Genomic DNA, 23,310 nt, shown 5'->3' with positions numbered 1-23,310 from the left:
TTTTCCACATTAACTCCTCAAGAACAACTGTTCTCAGGCAGTGTCATTAACCAGCCCTGGTGTACCTGCTTAAGCTGATTCTGTGATCATTGCATGCCCGCAGGGATGTGATGCTTTTAGCGCAGATGCAGCATACAGGTCAGATGTCAGTGGTGCCCTGCTGTGCCACTGGCTCCAAATGTCCTGGGACTTCCCTTCCTGAGCACAGTGCCATACAGTGCGAAAACTACTGAGGATTTGGGTCAAACTGTGTCATTCTCAGACATAAGAGGAAGTGGAGCATTAAATCAAGCTAGCAATTGGTAAACATGTGATGTGACCTCTTGGATCGGTGATGTGACTAGTGCAAAGTAGTACCACTGACCAGATGAGGACCAGAACATGATAAGGCTGAAGGCTATGTTCCCAGAAATTTTAGAGTTCATGCTGCTGCTCCTGCATGTGGATGTCTTACAGAATAACTTTTTCCACCCAGAAAAATGTTGTATCAGTCATCAGTTGAAACATTCCTGTATCCTGTTTCTAGCTAAGCAACCCTAGAGCACCTTTCCTTCATACTTCCCTCCTTCTTCCCCTGGTATCTTATTTATCCCTGCCATAGAGCAGCATTGCCTTCGGCCCACGGGGCTAAGCCTGCTGGTACAAAATGTGCTTGCTTCAGTGTGGTGTTCCCCTCTGGCCACCCATCTCCTGATCCTCTGATCCTGTGGAGTGAGAGATAGGGTTGAGGGTATCAATTCAGAAGGTAGGGCCTTTCTGACTGTAAAGGGCTGAATCAGTCTTGCAGCATCATTTTAGTCAGTTTTTGCTCAGTACTTTTCCAAATTGTCATAATTTCAGGTTACTGCAACCTTCCCTGCTTTTATTTTGCAGTTTTGTAATTTCATCATATGAAAGAAGGAAACACTTCTCTGGCAGGCTGATTTAAAAAAAAAAAAGCAAATAAAAATCCAAACCGAAATAAAAAAACAAACCCCATGTAATGAATCACAAAGCAAACATTTACTCAGCGGGATGGACTGCTGGGGGTGTTTCTTGCTTCCTGGAAGTAGGTAGGTAGGATAAGACAGGTGACAACTTTGGTGTATCATATCTCTGCAATGTGTCACATGGATCTTATTTCCATGTGTATGATATGCAACATGCATAAGCTTTTGGCTTTTGTAAACAGACAAGTAAAAGAGAGCTCATTAATTTAGGATATTGTGATTTTTCTTTCTTCTCATTAAACATTTTGCATATTTTTATTATCTAAAAAAAAACCCAACCCCAAACCTCAGTGACCTTTTTGTTCTTCTATACTAAAAATACAAGGGGGAGGGTCTAGCTTGTCTTCTACAGGAACCTCCTGACTTCATGGAAAGATAATTCTTGGAACAGAGAAGCAAATCATGCTACATGACTATGTGCACAAGTTTGGCCTGTAATGTTTGGCTTTGGATCTTTGTAGCATTGCTTGCTAAATCTCTACACAGAACTCAAGAATGGAAACACCTTCCATAAGCATTCTTCTTCCCCAGTTTAGAGGAAAAAAACAAACCCAAGGGAATCCTTGTGTTTACAAAATGTTCATGTTTTGTATATAGATATTGAAGAACAAGGAAGCAAAAATAAAAAGCTTATCATGTCACTTCATTGGTGGCTGCAGGTGGCTCACAGAAAGCAGCCTGCCACCGTGATTTCCTTGTTGGCAGAAGCTCTCACTGAGTCACACACTTGGTCAACGGCTCTCTGCGCTCTTAAAATCAAGCGTCCGTGGGAGGGAAAGAACAACCAGAGAGACTGCAAAGACAGCTTGGAGCTGAAACCACTTGCAACAGCCCTGGCACAGACCAACCCTCATGGTTGGAGATGTTGCAGATGGAGCAGTCTCCTGAGCAATCCTTCCCCAGTGCATGTAGCACCGAAGTGCTGCCTGTGCAGTGTCCAGCAGCTTGGGCATGGATCGGTTGCCTGCATGTGGGTGACTGGTGCCTTTCAAGGTGACCATCCAGAGGGGTCCAAGATACCTTTATGAGGGTGGCACCCTGTCACATGACCTACAGTTGATCCCCCTTTTCTTGGGGGGAGCAGCTAAAGAGTAAGTAGGACACCTTGTGAGCACCCACAAAGACACAGAATATTCATGTCTAGCTATCTGAATCCTACTTGCCCAGATTTCTGCAGACCAGGGGGAACAGTGGTTTCTTCATGTGACTGGCATTACAGATTGTCACAGAGCTGATAAGCAGGGTGCACACCAATACGTTTCATTTGTTTGAGAATAAATAAAGCAACAATGATTTTGGTATGGATCTTCCCTCAGTTAACTCTTGTGTATAAAGAGAGTACCATTTATTTTGCATGCCTGCCTTTTTGTGGTATGAAGGAATTCCTGTTTCTTGGTACTGAAAGGATTTGTGGCTTAAGAAAATTACTTCTTCCTTTCACTTTCTTCTCTACCAGAGATGTCTAGGAAGATACACTCACTTATAGGTAAAACGACTCTTCAAAGCAAAACAGTGTTCTGCTCCGGTAACAAAGCATCTGTTGTACTATGGAGCTGACAATGAGTAATTTGCCCTGACTTCTGTTTCTGTGCTGCCAACGCATCCTTCAAGTTCCTGCCCCTCCTTTCCCTCAGGGAAGTCCTAACTGCTCACCTACCTTGCTTCTTGTGTACAGCAACAGTCACCCGATGATAAGTTTGTGCCTTCTAATAGTCTCATCATTTTAATTGTGTAATGATGATGTATGGTTTTAAATTAGCCATAACTTCAGCTTCTGTTTTAATGAGATCTTCAGTTGTCTTCCCAGAGGGGAAGGCTTTGTTTTCCCAAGAGCAGTGTGCCTTTTCCCAGAAGAAATGAATTTCTACTGATGAGGTATGAAAAGATGAGGTGGTAATGGTGATGTTGGTGAGTGGTTACAGAAAGAAGGAGATATCTGCAAGTCTCAGGCCCTGAAGGACAATGCTGATAATGCCAGAGCCTATGACGTGCCAGGTACTTGTGTGTATAAATAGTCACATTGATGTGTAGTGTCATTGTGGTCATGCTTGCCTTGAGAACAGCTGAATCTAATAGCCTTGTCTTTCATGGCACAGCCCAAAGATTCCCTCACGTGTCTTCAGACATGGGAAATAATGAGTCTGATGTTTAATGCCTGTGACAACAGTTGGTCTACTCCCCAAGGATTTTGTGATTTGTTAGATCTCTCTGGTCACTGAGTGCAGGTATGACTATTTGGAGTTGAATCGACAGGGTTGTTGGGGAGACAGGAAGGCAAATCCCTTATTCCAGATGAGGTAAAGTCCCTTGTTTTGCCCTCTCTGGGTAGACAAAGGGAGGGGTTCCTGTGCAGATGGCAAGGAAGGCAGCTAAGTGCCTGTGTTAAACAGTCCCTCCACCTCCCAGACCATGAAACTGAGTTGGGCAGTAAGGTTGAAGAATCAAAGAGAATTTATGGCCAAAATATTATTTTGGGGATTTTATGAAGAACTGTTTGAGGCACATAAATACTTGTGCAGAAACAAGGCCTTCCTAATCTGCTCATCTGCAAGGAAGCTTTCTAGCTGCTATTTTGTCATCATCACATATAGATTTGGAAGGAAGATCTGTTTGACCTGCTGGCCAGGAGAGGATGTCTACACTGAGTGTGTAGTTGAAGGCTAAATCTTAGAGTAGGCATGTAAGATCCAGCTGAGGTCTTTTTCTATGAGCTTTCCACAGCCGAATCACAGGGGTTTAATGCAAACCCCAGGAGGTTGGTGTTAATAGTGCAGGTCACCTTACAAAGAAAGCAGATAGATTTTCTCAGAAAAACTACCCATCAATACTTGCATCAAACCTTGTAACTAATGCAAAACAACTGTAAAGATTATTTGGAGTAGCATGGACCACTTTTAAGAAAACATAAAGGCAATCTTAGGCTTCAGTCAGGTTGAAAAAAACAGTACATTGTAGCATATGTTCATAAGCAGTGATTTTCTTTCAAAAATGATTCTTCCATTTTCTCCAGGATTTCTAGAGCCACAGATCTTTTTGTCCAAGGAGAATTTTGCAAATTAAATATCTTTTCTTAGAGTAGTAGGTTTGTTTGGAAACATAAGGCTTTGGGATTTACAGCATTTGAACAACACTGCAACAAACACTAGTTGACACTACAGAATTATTTTTACTGCCTGAGGATCACTAGAGCTTCTGTCATTCAAACCTTGGATAGTAATTGACTTGTCCTAGACATCTGAAATGTAAGTCTGCTAGCGGTGTGGAAAAATGATTGAGTCTGGTGCATATGATTATCCTTCACTGGATTTCTACCAAAACTTTATTCTAAGGAGAACTGTCTTTTCTCCATGAGCTCGGCTAAACTAGATAACTTTCAAACTTTGAATAGCTTTAGTCTGTGCTAAATTCTGGATTTTAGCAGTCATGTAATGGTTAGCTTTTACAGTTGGAAAAGCTGTGTTGTTTTTGGGCTTGATGACAACCATTCTTGTTCCTGTTCTCCTGCTGGAACAATGATACAAACCGTGTCAAGGACAGTGCTATCCTTATATAGTGCTTTCTGAGTATGTAAGGCACTTGCCTTTGTATAAAGTGGTGCAGGATTTGAAACTCACCTATAAGGTGGAATGCGTCCTCAGTAATGGCTGTTTACATCTCTGGTTGCAGTAGTGACCCAGTTGTGTCAGTTCTACGGAAGATTTACAGGCAGTGACAGAGTAGGCTGGATACCTGCGGTGGGGCTTTTCTCTGTGGGCTCCTAGCTGCAGAGGATGTGCTGTAACTGGTACCTTCTGTTCTTCTTCATCTGGGCCATTTGTTTCATTGAGTTGCCTTGATTGCAGTTTTGTTCAGCCCTGGGCTGAGAGACTGTGCCCCCTGCGACATTACCGTGTTTCTACAGAACAGTAGAGCTGGACAGAATCTCTTGGTGGTTGTCCGATCCCACCAGCCATGTGATAGATGTTTATTATGGATTTAACTGTAGGACCACAAAGTAGTATTTTAAATATGTCCATACAGAATGTGTAGGTTTCAACTGGCTATAGCTAAGGGTGCGATTACATAAATTGACACTTGTTCTATTTTAAGACCGAACTGTGCTTTTTTTGGCCTGAAATAGATATATTTAAGTGAACTTGAAATAAGCCTTATTTAATACAAACCAGTTTCATCTGATCCAAATCTTGCAATACAAAATCTGTGCAATCTGCTCATTTAGGCAGCATCTGCTCCATGAGTGGGAAGTCTTTCTCCTACTGAAGGCAGAAGTTGTCCTTCAGACCACTTGGTCAACTTGAATTAATTGCTGGAAAAATATCACATGGGTTTGGGCACTGTGAAAACAAGCTGTGGGTTATATTTGTCCTGCAGGCATTAAGTTTTCTATCTTTCCTTCTTTTATCACTTGACCTTGAACCAGGGTTTGTTCCAGGCTGATCAGCGACTTCTTTGACTTGGCTGTGATGGCAGAACAGTCAAACCGAAGTGCTGCTTTTCTTCTCTCCCTCCCATTTTTGTGTGTTTGACATGTGTCCTGCTGTTCTCTCACAACTTCTGAAAAAAGTTTACCATACTAGAAATGTGCCTTCTGTGCCAAGAGCTGGCCAAAAGGTGATGTCAGCCTTATAAAGTCATGCTGCAGCAGTGGGGCAAAAACAACTAAAATCACATCTTGAGATTTAGTAGGCACAAAATAAACAAGAAATAGAAAATGCAGGACATGGATGAATCACTGATTTTCCACCTGTTTTTCTTATTGGTCAGTCTCATGAAAAGTTCCTCCTGCCAAATGGCGTTTGCTTCTCAGAATTGTCTTCTTTAGTAATAAGTAACACTATTTAGAAGCTATTTACTTCTAAAATACTGTTTTCAGGCTACTGGCATAGGCTAGCAAAGAAAATGAACAAAGCCTGTTGAACAAGCAAACTGCACAGTTGAATTCATTGTTAATATACTCATAAATGGTTAATTTGATGGTCAATACATCCAGCTCACAAACTAGCGCAATATGTGGATGCAGCTACACAGATACCCAACAACAGTAAGCTTTTGTAGTAACAGTGGACCATCTGATACATTCTTCAGGGGAAGAGAGCCTGAAGGGTGAATTGCCACATTGTGAAAGACTGGACATCTGATCCAGCTGCACTGTTGTAATGATCCCTCATGGGCGTGGTCAACTTAAAAGACACAAGAAACACAGCAGTTTGAAGAGAATTGATCAAAAAGTTTTATGGGCACGCTGTATTGACTGCAGTATTTCCTATCTTACCCGCCTGTTTTGAGCTGCAGTTACACAGACTGCTTAGGATCGATCTGTCTCAGGATGTTACTGCTTAACTATTCATTTTGGTTTTGTCTGTATTTGTGCTTGGTCTTTCCCAGCCATCTCCCCAGACAAACGTCATGAGACTGAGACTTCTAATTCTGTGGTTATGGTCGAGACATGTCTTTTGCTTCACTTTCCTCTCTGGGGACAAGACCAAGTCCTAGCATTTCCTGGATTGGACTAGGTGACATGTCACCAAACCAGCCGTTTTGGTAGAATAAGGAAATCTGCAGCAGGAAGGAAGCCAAGCTAAAACACGCAGCGCTAAGTAACAACAATTCAATCAGCAGACAAAAATTGTATCATAAATTAAAAGAGTTTGAAATGAACAAAAAATGAGACATTTCCGGCACATGAGATTCAAAATGTTCCAGCAGGTGAGTCAGGAAAGGAAGGATCAGGTGATGGCAGCATTTGAGAGACAGAGAAAGAAATGTTGCAGTAAGACTGCATGGCATTTGCTGAATTTGCTCTGCTTACTCAGCAGCAAAGACACAGCTTCCATCCGCCCTTCTTTTCCTGTGATAAGTAAAAATTAGTTATTACAGAGAGATGCTTGGAGGAAGATGCTATTTTTAAGGCAATTTAATTTTCAAGAGAAAGACATACATTCTCTGAACCTTTCTTCAGAAGAAGCATTTAATATTTTTCTTAGGAATTTCATCTGTGTTCTGAAATGCTGATAATTTAGTTTCTCTTTACAACTGCCATCTTGTTGGTTTGTAATCCAGCTTGTAAAGTAAAAGCTGTCTGATGTGTTGTTTGTAACTGGCATCATGTAAAAAATACCTAGGGGTTGCTCATCTGTCCCTGTTGGTATATCTGATAAAATCTGGTGTCATTTATGTGTGCACAATATGTACATCTTCACTCATCGCTTTTGTAACTGAACAGAACTCTCACTTGCTATGTCAGTGAGACATAGTGCTAGGTGTCAGGTGCTATGTCAGCAAGTGGTTTTAGCCTGGAAATTACTTGCTTTTTTCCCCCTCTGTTTTCAAAAGTAGTTTCAGTGCCAGTGGTGTGCCCTTTCTGTGTATCAGTAAGAAGCCTAGTGCTTGTCCAGTATTTTCCATCTGCAGTACGGCTGTAGCTAAAAGATGGTCGAATTTGCCAGATTGCTAAGGTTGCTGTTTCTTCTGAAATTGGTTTCTTCTAGCTCAAGGGATCTCAAAAGCTCCCTGGAGCAAGCATGCTTTCTGAAACTTCACCTTGAAAGTCACCAATGCTTCCCTTCAAAGACTGCCTTATTTCTTTATTGGCCTTCTGAAAATGCCATAGCAAAAAACCGGCCAAAACCTGTGATCATGTATGCCACAAAATCATTTCATGTAGTTTAAGCTACTTACTATGCACCATAATAACTGGAAGGAGTAGCAAAGGCTGGCTCACAGGGCAGACAAGCTTGACAGGCTGCCTGGAAAACACAGGAGCCAAAGCTGCAGGAGAGTTTTGAGTGGTCCCCAGGTTGTCTGCAGAAACTGTGGCAAGCATCAGATACTTGCTGTGAGGAAGTCTGACAGGTACTGTTCTTCCGGTGTCTTGACCTACAATTACTGTTCGCTAGCCACTGCCTAAAAGTCCTAGCTCCCAGTGTTAGCCTTATCAGTATTTTCTAATATGAGAAAACAGAAGTAATAGTTGCTCTGGGATCAGCAACCCACCGAAACTGCAGAATATTCATGAAGTCCTTTGGTTGAGGATACGTCTGCAATTTGAGACTGAAAAACAAACAAAACAAACAAAAAAAGAAAAAGAGGATGATGAGGAAACATCTGATGCTCTCTCCTACTGTGAACAGATTTCTTAGTACTTATTCCTTGTTTAGGCTTTTAGACGTTTCACAGAGGCTTGGTGGGTGAGTCATGCTGCTGTCCAGCAATATGGTGTTAATTTGAAGCAGTTCAAAGTGTGGTATAATACCGAGGTAATTGGAAATCTGTGATCCACACCTGACACTGTAATCCATGTGATGTATTTATTTTGGAGGGGAAAGGGAAATTAGTATCTTTGATTAACTCTTTGATTCTGAATTTCCTCTGAAATAAATTAAAATTTCTTGTATAGTGTTTTGGTTTGGGGTTTTTTTTAAATGAACCAAATTCATTCTTTTGGTAAAACAGGTCTTAATATCTAGGAAGATTGTAGGACAAAGGAATGGCTGACTGAGGAGAAATGCTAACATGATGGTTATGTTAGCATAACATACCTGGTGGCCATAAACAAACATTTAGCAACCAAATGGACTGAAATCCCATAGGAAAAGAGTAGTTAACTAAGCCTCTTGGCAGTGGAGGCTGGAAGTCAGAATTTCAAGTGCAGCCGCAAACGCGTGATTTTTTTGGCAGTGTGTTTCTTTGTGGCGTTGTGGTTGGAGGGAAGGTGTGTGAATTCTGTCAGTGGTTTGGAAAGCTTTTGTTCTTTTAAAAGCAGGTTAGACGGTGTGCTTGTTTCCTGCTCAGCAACAAGGTGATTCTTCTGCTACTGTTCTACAACACTGATGAAAGGGGTACCTTGATCCTGGAAAGTGAGATGGATTTGCTAAAGGGGTACCTTATTTTGTCGACTTCACTAAGTAATCTGTGCACCCCTGACTGTTGTGCAGAGTTTAGATGAAAATGCTGATGTCTTTCATATTCTTTTCACTTCTGATGAGCAGACCCCTATGGTGATTTGCTGAGGGAGGGTGAGGGGTCATCAGAATAGATGAAAGAAGAGAAGATGCTCTGTGACCTGCTCAGTCTGGAGTTTCAGTCCTCACCATCTGGTTCATGGACAGTGAGGAACAGAAGGCAACACATGACTCTGATCAGCACAGTTGGGTTGACCCCAGGTATTAAAGTGGACCACGTGAAGTACAAGACATTCGCTTATGCTGAGACTGAGTTTCTCTGGATGGACTGAAAATCCTTGCTTGGGGAACAGCATTTGAATAAGGCTTTTTCCCGTCAACAAGATGGGATAACCATGATAGCCATGTACACAATTGCTGTAAATGCCAAGCTGTGTTATGATGTGGTCAGTTTGGCATCACAGAATGGTACACTTTATACAGGCAGCATACATTTATGCATATATAATTTTAATAATTTTCCCCTCAAAACATGGGAATATGCACTCAAAATGTTGCCTGTTTCTTGTACTCTGAGGTTCCACTGTGAGTCACCATCTAAGTCATTGTTGAACTAGATGGACCTTTCCACTAATATATGCACTATGTCTGATGTTATGGTTTCAGGCAGTTTTTTTCCATAAACAAGCTAACATTGCTTTCTCCCATTTATTATCCTTTCATTTGAAACCTATAGTAATATTTCATCCATGCTTCTGACTACCTTTGAGTTAGTACTAAGTGGGGATATAGCTCCTTTATTTCCTATTCCCTTGCAACAGCAGTGGCACAGGCGCCTCTTGGGTCCTCTGATCTATCCAGGAGCTGTGAGAGATGGTCTTTCTGCATCAGTGACTTTCCCTGCCAGTGACTGACCTTTAAGAATTAGTCCAGAACCTGATGCTTCTGCAAATGCAGTGAATGTTCCCCAAAAGAAATTAGGATTATCCTATCCCAAATCTAAGTAGCAGTTTTGTTTTAGCATGGAATTGAGTTTATTATGGTCTTTTTTTTGAACTCTACGGAGCTAATATCTTCTCTTATTTATTCTTCCTGTTCTCCCCCTCCCACCATCACCCCTGCATGTGTATCTTCCATATAAATCCGTATGGATTACTTACCTTTTGGGAACATAGTGTGGTCAGGTGCATGTGGGCGCGTTCTGTGATAACGAACTCAATGTATGGATGCAGCTGAACTTTCTACAGACTTTAGATTAAAATTATTATGACTTTTTGAGTCTTGAATAAGCAAAACATAAAATACAGGAAAGATCTGAAAGCATTTAGAGATTCAATTTTCATCTCTCTCACTTGGTCACATTGAAGCCCTGAATAAAAGTTTCATTTGATACTGATGATGGGAACAACCTTGAAAGTGCAGCTGAGGGCTTTGCTTGTGACTGGATAGTGCTTTCAGTCATCACCAAGGTCTAAAAATAAATCACACTTCCCCATTAAAGCCTGAAGGTGGTCGTTTAGTTATATGATTAGAAATAACCAAAGGTGTGTGGATGGATGAGCTGAAGATCAGCATTCATCCTTGAGGGGAAACACTGGCCACATAGAATCCATCAGCACTCCCAGAGTGGACAAGCACATTGCATAGGCCACTGCCCAGCAAGGAATGAAATAATAAAATTTCAGTGCAACTGAACACAGCTACTAGTGAGGCAGCCAGGAGGATTTCATTTGTGCATGCTGTTCTGTTGTCATGGATTTTGTCGGTGCTACAGCTTCAGTTTTCATCTTGCAGTTTGGCAATGTAGGGGACAAGTTACTTCCTCCTTTAAGAGGAATCCATTTACATGATAAAAGAGTATTCCCCTAGTAATATCAAATTACCTGTTTTAATTTAGATTTTAAAATATAAAATAATCTCTAAAATATTAAATGAAATATAATAGTATTATTTATCTATTACCCTGAAGAAGAGCACAGCAGTTTACCTGTTTTCTCCAAGAAAAGCACTGCAGTACTTGGGTTTGTTCCCCACTTCTTCACGATTCTCTTTTAGGCAACAGAAGTATGGGAATTCATCCTACGTAATCTTTTTGCTTTGGGGTGATTGTTGTTGGCATTTGTGGAGCTGCTTCCTGGTAGTTTTGTTGGTTATGCAATTAAGAACCATCAAAAATATGTACTGCAAGGAGCAGTTGATATACTAAGTATATAAAACTAACTTAAAAAAAAAAAAGGAAGTCTTCAGACTGATAATGGATCAAAAGCAGAACAAAAACATACAGAAACCAATGGAGTTTTTTCCCAGTCACAGCAGAAAGTGTTTTATCAAAACTACAGATCTACCACCACCTTTTTTGATTCTTTTTCCTGGCAGCCCTTCATTTCTCTGTCAGAGGAAATTTTTTTTAATGACCAAAGAGACCAGCAGCCTTCTATTTGTCTTCTGATGGCTGCTTCTCTCCATCACTGCTATTTTGGGTAGTTTTTTTCTCAAGATAAAAAGACAACTTCTTAAGCAGAGAGTTGAACCGTTCTGCTTCACTGGCTTCTATATGTGTTAAAGAAGTCCCCAAATATATATCTTGCTACCAGACAGAATGTTGGGTTCGGTGTGTTTGCGAGTGGCTGCAGCATGACTAGGCAATCTTGCTGAAATCAGTGGAAAAAGGCAGCTTTGGGGGGCTTGCGTTTCCATTATTGATTTTTTTTTCAAATTACTTGATGAAAAACTGATGTATTTTAAATATTTTAGGAAGCTTTTTTGTGTTGAAATATTCATTTTCTGTCACTAAAGATTTAAAAGTGGGATGGCTGTTCAGAGTTTAAGCTATTCTTTCTAACCTGCACTAGCACATAACTCAGTCTTTAGAGAAACAGGTGAAAAAATGAAATGTATTATTTCAGCCTTGTCATTCATGAGCTGTGTCAGGAATGAGGTATTTTGGGCTTGCATAATTTCTTACATAAATCAGTTTAGAGACAGAGGAGAAACACGCTGCAGCATTTGATGGAATAAAGATATATTACTGAGGAAAAAAATTGAATTGCCATTTTGAAAGAAACCACAACATATTCAACCAAAGCAGAAAGGGGGGAAAATAACCTCAAACTATATAGGTTTACAGCTATACCAAATGGGAAGAGATTGGTTTGTGATGTGGGCTCGTACTCTCCTGTAACATAAAAGCTATTTATGTCCCCAAAAGGAAAGTTCCTAATATACTTTTGTATTAACATTAGTTAGAACCAGTAAGCCAAATTCTTAGCCTCACCTTGCAGAGGTACTTGGAGCTGCTGAGCCTGTGCAGCAAGAAGTGTCTGAGTGCTCTTCTATGCCTTCAGCTCGGAACATACATGCAAGTTAATCATAAATACATTGAGTAAAAAAAAAAAGGAAAATTTATTTGGAGTGTGTTTTTGTCAGCATCATTCTAGCTCTAGAAGTGAAATGATGGTGACTTATCTTCATGGAGATGGGAACTGTACAATGGCACCCTTAGGATGTCTGAAGTCCTGTGTATGGACATTTTGATTTGAAAACAGAGTATCCTATTTTGATACAATTGATCCTCTAGAAATTTGGCAACAGTGTGTTTGTTCCAAAATAATTTCCTGGTGTAAGAAATGTATGCGTGCCTATCTTTGTTCTGTATTTTATTAAAGGGAGTGGAGTTTGTAATTTGAAAGTTAAGCTGTTTATAAGAGGCATTGGGCAGTGGTGGGGTGTCCAGCACTCCTTAGCTGGGCTTGACCTAAATATCTAGTTGTATAATAACAAGAGCGTCTTCAAGCTTTGTATCACTAAACCTTAACGATAACCATGTCCAAAAATACAGCCGTGTGTCTGCCTTGGCACATGTGAACATTTTGCAGGTGGCTGAGAGCAACTCTAGGGATTGCCTAAAGAAAACTGCAAATTCACCTTTTCCAGTGCAAGGTGCCTGCCTGGAGGGATGTGCAGGAGGATTTTGCTCAACTTCTCCTACTCGAGTGGCATCCATCCTGACCATGGCATCAGTGTAGGGAGTTATAATCCTGAAGTGAAAGGGAGATCCTGCTTGGGTCAGTTTGGAAAGAGGAGGTTGACTTTTAACAGCTGAGGAGGCAATGGGATATTTCTAAAGCTGGGGGTCAGTGTAGGTGTTAGCTGGCAGTGGCTGGCTGGCATGTGGGAGGGGTAATGGGGAAAGGCAAATTGCAAATATATTGGAAATCCTTTTCCCACAGCAGTTGCTTTTGGGCAGGTGGTGTGTATGTAAGCTGGCAAGTAAATAAAGCTGTCCCGGTCTTCCCATGTGGATATCTGTCCTAAGCAAACTGTCTGGTTTTTTGGACTGCAGAGGTAGTTAAAAATTTATTGGGATTTTCAGTGAAAGAGTAGATTTAAAACTTGAGTTAATGACAGGATGGTTTGATTTGATCTAATTATACACTTCCCTACATGAAGGTTTTAAAACCACAGACACTGTGAAATTTAGCCTGAGTTTTAGCTAGCCTGTTTGTCTCTCCAGTTCTCTCCATTTCAGGGAAATGGTTGAGAGGGGCATTTGATTCTGTTGACTCAGATGTTTTAGAGTCTCTGGGCTTCAGCTGCGGTCACGCAGACCTGTGCTTGGGCAGCTGGGATGAGGCTCAGGCAGTACTGCCTCAGCTGTGTTTGTGCACTGGGAACGCTGGCTGCGCGGAGCTGCTGGGAGGTGGGTGCAAGGATGAGCCCTGAGAGCGCTCTTGGAGCAATGAGGAAAAGCAGTGACTTCAGAGATGGACAGGCGTCGCTGGACTGTCATGTATGACAAATACAAACAGAAAGGGACTGGGCCCAGTGCTTCTGAAGTGGGATTTTTTAAAAAATGAGTACTTTCTGAGGTACAGTTAATGCAAGCATGTTTTCTAGTGTATATGGCACTAAGCCTGGCTCTTTCCACAGTCTACTAGTAAGTAGCAAAAGTGATAATGACCTTAAAAAAACTACTAAATGCCAATCTAATGTCTATTCTGTTTTTTTTTTTTTCAGGTTGATTTTTACTTTGCTACGTACCAGTGAGGATGACACCAAAACATGAAAAACAGGTAAGTCATGTCTAAGCTTTAATAAAAAAGGGTTGAGGTTTGGCAGTTGTGGATTGAACTTCATTAAGGTTCACGTGGATCAGGGAAAATTGGCTGCATTCTTCATCCTTTTAGTTGCCAGGATACAGAATATTCTGAAGTGATGCAGTGCCAGTTCCTTGTGTTAAAGTTTGATGGAAGAATCAGATATTCATTTAGAGCAAGTGACTGTGCATAAGGGGCTCAGACACAGTGACAGGAGAGAAGAACTTCTATGGAGTCTTCTTTTCATCAGTCTTTAGATATTTTCTAGGACATAATGGTTGGAGCTGGGTCTGAACTCTGATTACCAGCTGTGTGGACCACAACTATCATACTTGCCTGTTCTATTTTGCTCATTCCAATGAACACCAGAAGTTTCAACAAATTATTTTATCTCAGCTTATAGTCTCTTATCAGCCTTATTACACAGCACGTGTGGAGTGAAGATGCCAACACCCCCAGTGTGAAAAGCCCCATGTCCTTTGTGGCTGATCCTTTTACTGTCAGGCAACCTGATGGGATATGCTGTTTTTCTTGGAAGCTTTATGGAAAATGACTCTTCAGGGATTATTGACTAATCAGATGGGTAACAAGAGCACAAGGTTATCACCTGATACAGTCCTGAGCACAGAGATTTGAATTAAAATGCAGCTGGAATGATTAATGTAAATAATCAACCAATGTGAGACGGTTTTTATTCCACCTCCTTGTGTTAGATTTTCCCCTCATATTAAAAATAGATATTTCCATGTTAGATTTCCTATTTCCTAGTAGGAAAATGTTAAAGAGACTTTTCAGAAAGACAAGTTTTGTGGTCAAATTCTATATAATAAAGCTTCTGATTTACCCTTGTCTCTAAGCAATCCATTGCATTTTGCAGAAATATATCCAACAAGAGAAAGGAGAGAGGGGGAAGGAAAAAAAAGAGAAAAACTAAAAGATAAGACTTCTTGTGTTTGCTTCAGCTGCCTTTTTGGTGTGTTCTTTCTTTTGAGGCAAATCCAAATGGGAACGTTTCGGTTTTCCATAGTTGTGTCTATGTGACCTCAGTGCTGCCCTTTTACTCTGCTATCAGCAGAGTAAATGTTCTTTGCACAGATCTATAACCATGAGGGAGTAGGTGTAAAGGAGATTTAGGTGTCACTTTGGCCATTTTGTCAGTGACTCTAACTGCTTGGACTACTCCCAGCCTTGAGGACAAGGTAGCAAAATACCATCAGTGCCAGGCTTAAACTGCCTGTTTTAGCCAGGAATTAAAAGGCACATCCAGTCAGAGAAACTGCTCTGCAATTCCTGCTTGTTAAGTAGTTATGACTACTTTTGCTGCAGATTTGAAAATTCTGAATATTCGTGAGGATGTCCAGGCCAGCATGGCTGCTGGGACCCATATCAAAGCTATAGCATTAGCAGTTTGGACAGGAAATGTTTTGTGTTTAATTTAGCGCTTTGCAGGGAGAAGGAATAAATGGAGATGACACTTCAGTAGCTTTCTGTTGAGTCTATATTGTGCCTAGTGCAGTAGGCCTCCATGCCCAAGCCTGGACACTTTGAAGTGTCAGCAGTAAATTCTGGTTTGAGAGAATTGTTGCACTGAGTGTTACAGGACACATATCATTCTTGAATGCATGATATATATGCATGTGTTGTGCCCCTCAATTAGAAAAAGCAAAACAGCACAATCAAGCAAAAAACCCCAAACAAAACTGAAAGTATATGTAGTGTTGCATAATAACTAGATCTGCTATTCTGGAAAAACCAAGCAGCACTAGGCAGGAGAAGGAGGCACCTTGGAAAGGATTGGAGCTGGCAAAAGTAAAAAGTTCCTGAAACCTTGTCTCTCTTTGGGCTGAGCTTCCCATGTTGTACAGCTGGTCTGCAATCCAGTTTTGTGACAAATAATTAAGTTAGTCTTCAAGTGGGCTGTGGGAGGAAGAGGTCAGCATCACCTCCCCCAGGTGGACAGAGGATAGATGTGTCTGTTGAGAGTATCCTAATTTTTATAGCAAGATAGGGAGGGAGTGGAGTATATACAGAGGATAAAGGCAATTATTACCTAGAACTGCTGTAATCTTGTGATTGTTTGTGAGTAGTGAATGCAGGATGGACTGAGCATAAAACAGCAATCTCACAGAGGAATATTCTGCCAGCTGACTCTGCTTGGACCCTAACATAGCCTATATGTGAATATTGGTCTTTACAAGCCTACTTTTCTAGGGATGCAAAAGCATAAGCACCTTTTCTGTGAGCGGATCATCATTTATACTGGACAGTTAGGTCTGCTTTGATTAAATCAATACTGTTTTCCCTGAGGGATCTTGTATCCTGGAGAAGAATTAAAGGTCAAAAGATAAGGAGTAGTCTACATGTGCAATGACACTGTTTCAGAGCAGCAGAACCTTTGCAAGAGGAACTGGGATTAACACTTCCTAGATTCATGAGGTTTCTAGGGGAAGTAACCCTAGATCTTGAGAAAGGCTGTACATTATTTTTTATTTCTAGTTGCCTAATGTTTATCTTGCTTCATTCTAAACTCAGTATTAACATTCTTTGATAAATAAAGGGGAAAAAGGAACTTCTGCTGAAATCCTGGTGTGTTAAATCAGAGCTGACAATGACTGTATGAGGACTGCAGTTCGCTGAGGTGCTCTGCTGTTCTGCAGATCATTTTTGCTCTTGGCTCAGTGCTTTACTGCTTAGACACCTGCCTGCCAGAGTGCCTACAGCAGGTCTCTTTTCTTTAGTAGGTAGAGTGTGAAGGGCTTTAACTTCCTCTGTATTGAAATTCAGTGATTAGTTAAGTGTGAGTTGAAAGAGTACAGAACTTATTGTGTAAATCTTGTGGTCTGGAATGATTTGCAAGGTAAGCCATAGCTAACCCACAGCATATCCGATAGCAACTTCGGTATAATAAAGGTTTGAAAGAAGTATTTTACTTCAAAGACTATTTTGATTATATACAAAGGACAGGGTTATAGAAGGTTACATGGAAATGGAGTAATTTGGGGAACCTGGTCAAAAGGAAGGTCAACAAGAAGCTGATACAGCAGTAGATGAGAGGAAGGGGACTGAGATCAGGTTATAAGCAGGCTGACTGCAGTTGTGACTTCGGGGCTGCAGCAGTTGAAGGGAAGAGAAAAGCAGCATCCTGTTGGAAGCTTCCTGGCATAATTCCTCTTCTTCCTCTTGCAGGACTGATGCATTTAGTGCTCAGCAAAGAAAAGACAGTATGTTTAGAAGTGGTTGCAGCTCTGGAGAGGAGTGGGACACAGGGAAATAGGAGTTTGGGGAAGACAAAAACTTGGGAGAACCTCGGACTGTGGATATGAAAAGATGTTACAGTGGGTATGAAAGTATGTTCTGTCTATATATGCATGCCAAATATGATAGACAGTGATACAGGTGGAGAAAAGCAACCAAAAAAATGGTCATCTCTCCCGTGTCCAGCACATTGCTCATGATCATCTCAGGAGTGGGAATGACTTCCTCGTGTCTCCCACTGGTGTTTTCGTAAAAGGAAAGGCATGACCCTCAGCTGGTAGAAATGATTACAGCTCTGTTCATTTGTTCCTCTTGTCTCACACTGGCACGGGGTTTAAAAGCTGCAGAGGAGAATTGGCCCTCCAGTGCTCTTCAGTGAGGAAAGAAGCAGCAGAGGTTGTGGGAGCCTTTCAAATGGTCTTTCTTTGGCGAGGTACTCATGTTACTCACCAAGATGGTATCCAGCAATAATGCAGATGACGCTGCTGTGACTAGGAGCTGGACTAAGTGACATAAAACTGTGGGTTGTGTCCAGCCATCAGGCACAGCCTGAAGCAGTACCACCTGGAAATCAGAGTAGTAAATAACTTAATCCAGACCTTGAATACCTCCCTGCCATGTGCTGAGTGCAATGGCTGTTCAGGGAAAAATATATGTTTTCCTTTCAAGGTTGTCATTGTTCCCCTGTTGGTCCATTGAAAGTTGCCATTGGTGATGTGTTGAAGTGTGTGGCAGGGGCAGAAGACTTGTCTGAAGAGAAAAGCTTTTATTTTGATGTCTCTGGTTTGGGCATGGGAAGACACATTTTGAGAGCTTTCTAGTTCAAGATTTCTTGATTTATGCAAATATGTACTAAAAAAGCATGGTATTTACCAGAGACACTGTCATTCCTCCCACAGCTGAATCCTGTACCTGGAGATCTTGTGCAGTGCCTTTCTCTGGGAGGGAGTGTATCTACAGCTTAAAGTGATATGCTTTTCTTTAACTGAGTCATTGCTAAGTGATTGGCTTAGCTTTTTGGGTGAATAGCTTATGTAAGCAACTGGAGTAGGGCAGCCTGCTTGTTTGCTTTGGAATAACGGGCACTTAAGCACAGTTTTGACCTTTGTATTTGAAAGGAGTCTTTTCCATCTCAGTTTGAATATACAGATTTATCAGGCTTTTTGGTTTTCGTTTTCTGTTTTTTCTAAAATACAAGTTTTAATCATTAGCTGATGATACTTGGGAACATTTAGTTCTTCAGTCTCTTCTGACTCCCATTAGGGATGACCAGTTACATTACAGTAATGCACACAGGCCTCTTTTTCTCTTTTGGAATCCCTCTAAGTTATTATATAAATGTAGAAATTACAAGGTAATAGACAAGATATGACAATTTCTACAACGAATACGCTATATCATTGTCCCCCTGAAATGGGGAATTATGCTCTACAGTGCAGCTGTGTTGCTTCCTTGGACAGGTGGATGGGCAGATTGGGACAGAAGTGCCCAGGTGCTGCATCTTCGTGTCTTTGTAAATGTTGATTACAAGTGTGGGGAAAGCCTAAAGCACCTGCATAGTTCTCCTTTACATGTGCAGGTTTGAATATTAGGTTTTTAGTTTGTAGCTACCAAGACATGTCTCCTGTGCATGAAACATGTATGAGTTTTCACAGTATTACTTAATCTGAAATACTCCTTTTCAGATAGCAGTTTGGCAGGGAATTTCCCAGACACATGGTGTAGCTCAGATGATTCATTGCTTTTTGCTTCTCCATTTATAGGGTTGCAAAATTCAATAAAACAGCAGTTTAGCTTTTAATCTGAGCACAGTAGCTTGTGGAACAGGAGAACAATCAAGAGAGTCTTTAAGTCTGCCTTTGCTTTCTGAAATTAATTGCTTGATTTTTATTATGCCCTTGCAGGAATTTGTAACTGTCTTGGTGAGAGACCCCAGGACACAGAAAGAAGACTCATGGCATTCTTACATAGACTATGAGATATTTATACATGTAAGTATAAAAATATCACCACAGATTCTTTGTGCTCTTGTTGCTGTTTCTGTCCAAGCCAGGGTTGTCTTTGGGATATTAGTGGAATTTTTTGTATACTACTTCCGGAAGGCTGGAGGTTATTATTGTCCTTTCAGCAACTGAGATGCAGTGAAACAGGTAAGGTGAGTTGACCAATAGCCATGTAGTAGGTCTGGGAGGGTTGGAAGTTGGACCTGTTTTGTTCACATGTGCATTCCACTGTGTCTTGCAACAGAGATGATTCTTAGCTTTACTTATCAGCCAGAAGACTGTCAGGGTCAGTGACATCTTACCGTTATAGAACAATGTTGATGTTCAGGTATTGGTGGGAAAAATCTTTCTTTTAGAGTAATTATTTGGTTATTTGTACTTCAAATTCTCCTCAGTTCTTTTTGCCAAGTTATTTGGTTGCTGCAAGGTGGTTGTTTTCAGCATACCTTGACATTCATATTATGCTAGTTTACTTGTGCTTGGATGTGTCAAATAACTGCATTTGGGTTTATGGTTGTAGTCCACCATATGTAAAGGAAGTGCACCTAGAATTATGGTTCTTGTGTGCCTTAAATCTGTCCTATGCCTAATTTTGTTTTCTTGATTGTTCTTTGGTGGATGACGTATGGAAGGCATTATCCTGATTTACCAAATCTAGATCCAGGGATGTTAACTGCAGTGTAAAATAATTTTTTTGTGAATTATATCTACTAAAGGTAAAGAATTGGAGAGCACCAAGTTACATGGTTAATGCTTGGCACAAGACCAAAAGCATTTCCTTCCTGTGTGGAAGAGTTAGCATTCAGTGTAATGAAAGCAAGCAGTCAAATGATGACTTTAATGTCTGTGTGACAAGTACTTCTCTCCTGTGTAGCAATCAGAACTGTGAAACTTTTACATTTTGCAATTTGCTTCAGGTGCTGGTTCCAAATCAATTATATTTTTGATTTCTGGTAAAGAGAAATTCTGTGCATTTGGCAGGGTGAGTGCTATATTAGTTTCACTGGCACTGGTGCCTCTGAATAGAAGTGTGTTACTGGTTTTCTCTGCAATTGCTAAGTTGGGGAGATTGCATTTAGACCCAGTGTGCCGTGATTCAACTCCAGCTGGAACTAAGCACAACACAGCTGCTTGCTCACTGCCCACCCTGCCCCACCAGCAGGATGGAGGGAAGAGAATTGGAAGAGTAAAAGTGAGAAAACTCATGGGTTGAGATAAAAACAGTTCAATAATTTTCAATAATAATCATCATCATTATTAAAAGAAGACAACAGAGAAATAAAACCAAAGAAAGACAAGTGATGCAAATGGAAACATTTGCTCACCACCAACCAACCAATGCCCAGCCAGTCCCTGAGCAGCAGCCCCAAGCCAACCTCCACCCTAGTTTATTGCTAAGCATGACACCATATGATATGGAATATCCCTTTGGTCAGTTGGGGTCAGCTGTCCCAGCTGTGTCCCCTCCAACCTCTTGTGCAACCCCAGCCTGCTCACGGATGAGGAGCAGAAAAGACCTTGGCTCTGTGCAAGCACAGCTCAGCAATAACAAAAACATCCCTGTGTTATCAATGCTGTTTTCAGCATGGATCCAAAACACACCCCATACCAGCTACTGTGAAGAAAATTAACTCTCCAGCACTGGGCATCTGTGAAGCTGTTAAGCACCAGCTCAGCTTCCTGCCATCACAATGCCAGGGCTTTTGGAGACCAACTCCCTAGGTCAGTCCTACCATCCAGACTTCTCAGTGGATTTAAGTTATTCTGTCTGCCATGCTCTTAAGCCAGCTGAGTTCCTCTTCTACCCAGCTCCTAGAGCATTTGGCTTCTTAAACTGTGAGATATTCTGGATACTCCTCTATTCCAGAAAGCTGTCATCTTTGTGCTCTCTAGAGTCTGCATCTTCTGGAGCTATGGCTCCTGACAGGCGAGGAGGGTAGGTTGGGCTGCTGGTAGTTTTCTAATGGAGTCTTGTGTGGTAGGTGGGATTTCAGCTAAATGTATACTCCATGGGAAAATTTGGCAAAAGTATTTAATTTCCACAAATTGTTTCTTTTTTGATGAATTGTCATTTTTCCAGTGAACTAAGAGTGTTCTTTGGGAAAATTTCCAAATGCTGCTACTTGCAGAGAGCAGTCACTTTGGTTTCTTTGGTTTGATATAAGTGAGACTGCACACTGGAAGACCTCTATGTAGCTGTTTGCAGGATTATAACTAAAATAGCTAAAGATGATCTTTTTCCCCTGCAAAGATTGACATTATCTGCTGAAACTTTTTTCTGAGGTCTTTTTGTTCCTGTTAGTGTAAGTTGTACAGTAATCCAAATCTCTTCCTTTTAAAAAGGAAGCAAATGAAAAATACTTCCCTGGGAAGCAGTAGAAACTGTCACCAGTCCTGCCTGAGATAAAGCAAAGTCCTTAACATAAACTGAATTAATGTCAAGCTTTCCATTTGTGTCTTGGGCATTACTATAGAATCTCAGATGTGTTTTTAATACCATGCCTGCACTGATTCACAAAATAAAATGTTTTTTTTTATTTCCCAACAGACAAACAGCATGTGCTTTACAAGGAAAACATCCTGTGTTAGACGTCGCTTTAGAGAATTTGTTTGGCTTCGTCAGAGGCTTCAGAGCAATGCGGTGCTTATGTGAGCAACTTTATACGTGGCTATTGCATAATCTGTCAGGCAAGGAAGGGAAGGATTGTTTCATCTTAATTCTGAGAACCACAGAAATCAGATCTGAAAAATGTCCTGTGTTTCTTACTTGGACAAGTTCATTCTGTACAAGGCATTTTATGTGCTTTAAACCCAGAAGAATGTGGTTTGTACTGATAGCCTTTGTTTGGTGAGGTCCCCTCTAATTTGTAAGAGATTTGATCTGTGTTTTCTTTTGCTATGCACAGGTAGCAGAAATAGCAATCTAGCATAGGTGTCTGCACCTCCTCTCTGCACTTCTTGGGTCTGCTTAGGTTTTGCAAGCACCATAAGAGACCCAGCCAGACATGCATGCAGGCTTAACAACTGGACCAGAAAAATCGGATTAATTTATTTTCCCCTTTAAGGTGTGTGAGAAGCCCTCCAGTTTCTCAACCTTGTGTTCCCAAATTGATTTTAAGAGCTTCTGGAATATGGCCCATGGTTTTCACCAGCTTGGGGTGGGCATTTGCTTATTGCATTTTTCTCTGCTGTTTCACATTTGGTTTTAACTGCATATTTTCTTCCTGTTAATAAAGACAGCTACCTGAACTGCCATCTAAGACTCCCTTTTTCAATATGAACAATCCTCATCACGTGGACCATCGCCGTCAGGGTCTGCAAGAATTCCTGGAAAAGTAAGTACAGCCTATCCTAGAAATGTTGGAATTTTTATGAGGTCATCAATTTCTGGTTCAAAATAGCTCATCTCTGGTACTTGAGAGCCACCGTGTGGTCATCTGTATTGCTACACATTTGGTTATATTTTTTATTTGCACTGTCATATTTCATACATGTGACTTCAGCTCTGTTGGTTATAAGGAGGCATCAACTGGGGCTTTTCCGTTCCTTTTCATTGCATTGGTTATAAATGCAATGTTTTGGATTTAATTCACTTTGCAGTTGTGTACTGAGATTGGGAGATCTTTCACTGTGATGTCTGTTTCTAGCTTTCAATAATGAGCTAGATATTCTCATGCAAAGATGCAGACTAGTCTCCCTCTTTATGTTCATGGAAAATCAGTGTCTTTGGTGGGCTAAACCCCTGGGAACCTGGGAAAATTCTCAAGTGAGATCTCCTAACACAGAGCTTTTCCATAATGCAAATTACTTTGTTTACCAGTCCCGCTAATGTAAGCAACCTCTAGCAGCTGTGACGATTTTCAGTATAGCTGCAATCTGTCTAAAATCATTCATCAGGCTTAGCTGGAGCCTGACCTGTGTTACAAGGCAGTACTGTGAGTTTCAGTACTGCATCCTTCAGTCCCATGGCTGTAACCACTTCACCTTCTGCAGTGGCAGAGACCCTGTGGGTGTAATTTTCTGCTTTTTCTCTGCCATTCTTGTAGTGCCCTGGCACTGCTGGAAT

The 23,310-nt window shown here is 41.0% G+C and overlaps 1 protein-coding gene across 4 annotated transcripts in view; it reads left to right on the top strand.

Moving 5' to 3' along the window:
- The window catches only part of SNX10 (sorting nexin 10), a 35,690-nt gene that overhangs the window by 2,172 nt on the left and 10,208 nt on the right, over nt 1–23,310 (top strand). For 3 of the 4 annotated variants that reach the window (XM_064674529.1, XM_064674519.1, XM_064674542.1), the window contains exons 2-5: nt 13,907–13,962; nt 19,146–19,232; nt 21,793–21,893; nt 22,481–22,579. In XM_064674529.1, the coding sequence (XP_064530599.1) occupies nt 13,939–13,962; nt 19,146–19,232; nt 21,793–21,893; nt 22,481–22,579 (311 nt within the window). In that variant the 5' untranslated portion in view covers nt 13,907–13,938. Of the gene's footprint in view, nt 1–13,906; nt 13,963–17,188; nt 17,326–19,145; nt 19,233–21,792; nt 21,894–22,480; nt 22,580–23,310 lie in introns of those variants that run through there. The other variant, XM_064674538.1, reaches the window with a different exon arrangement.

This window comes from Pseudopipra pipra, chromosome 1 (assembly GCF_036250125.1).
Source record: "Pseudopipra pipra isolate bDixPip1 chromosome 1, bDixPip1.hap1, whole genome shotgun sequence".
NCBI lineage: Eukaryota > Metazoa > Chordata > Aves > Passeriformes > Pipridae > Pseudopipra > Pseudopipra pipra.
This window is presented reverse-complemented; position numbering and strand designations above follow the sequence as displayed.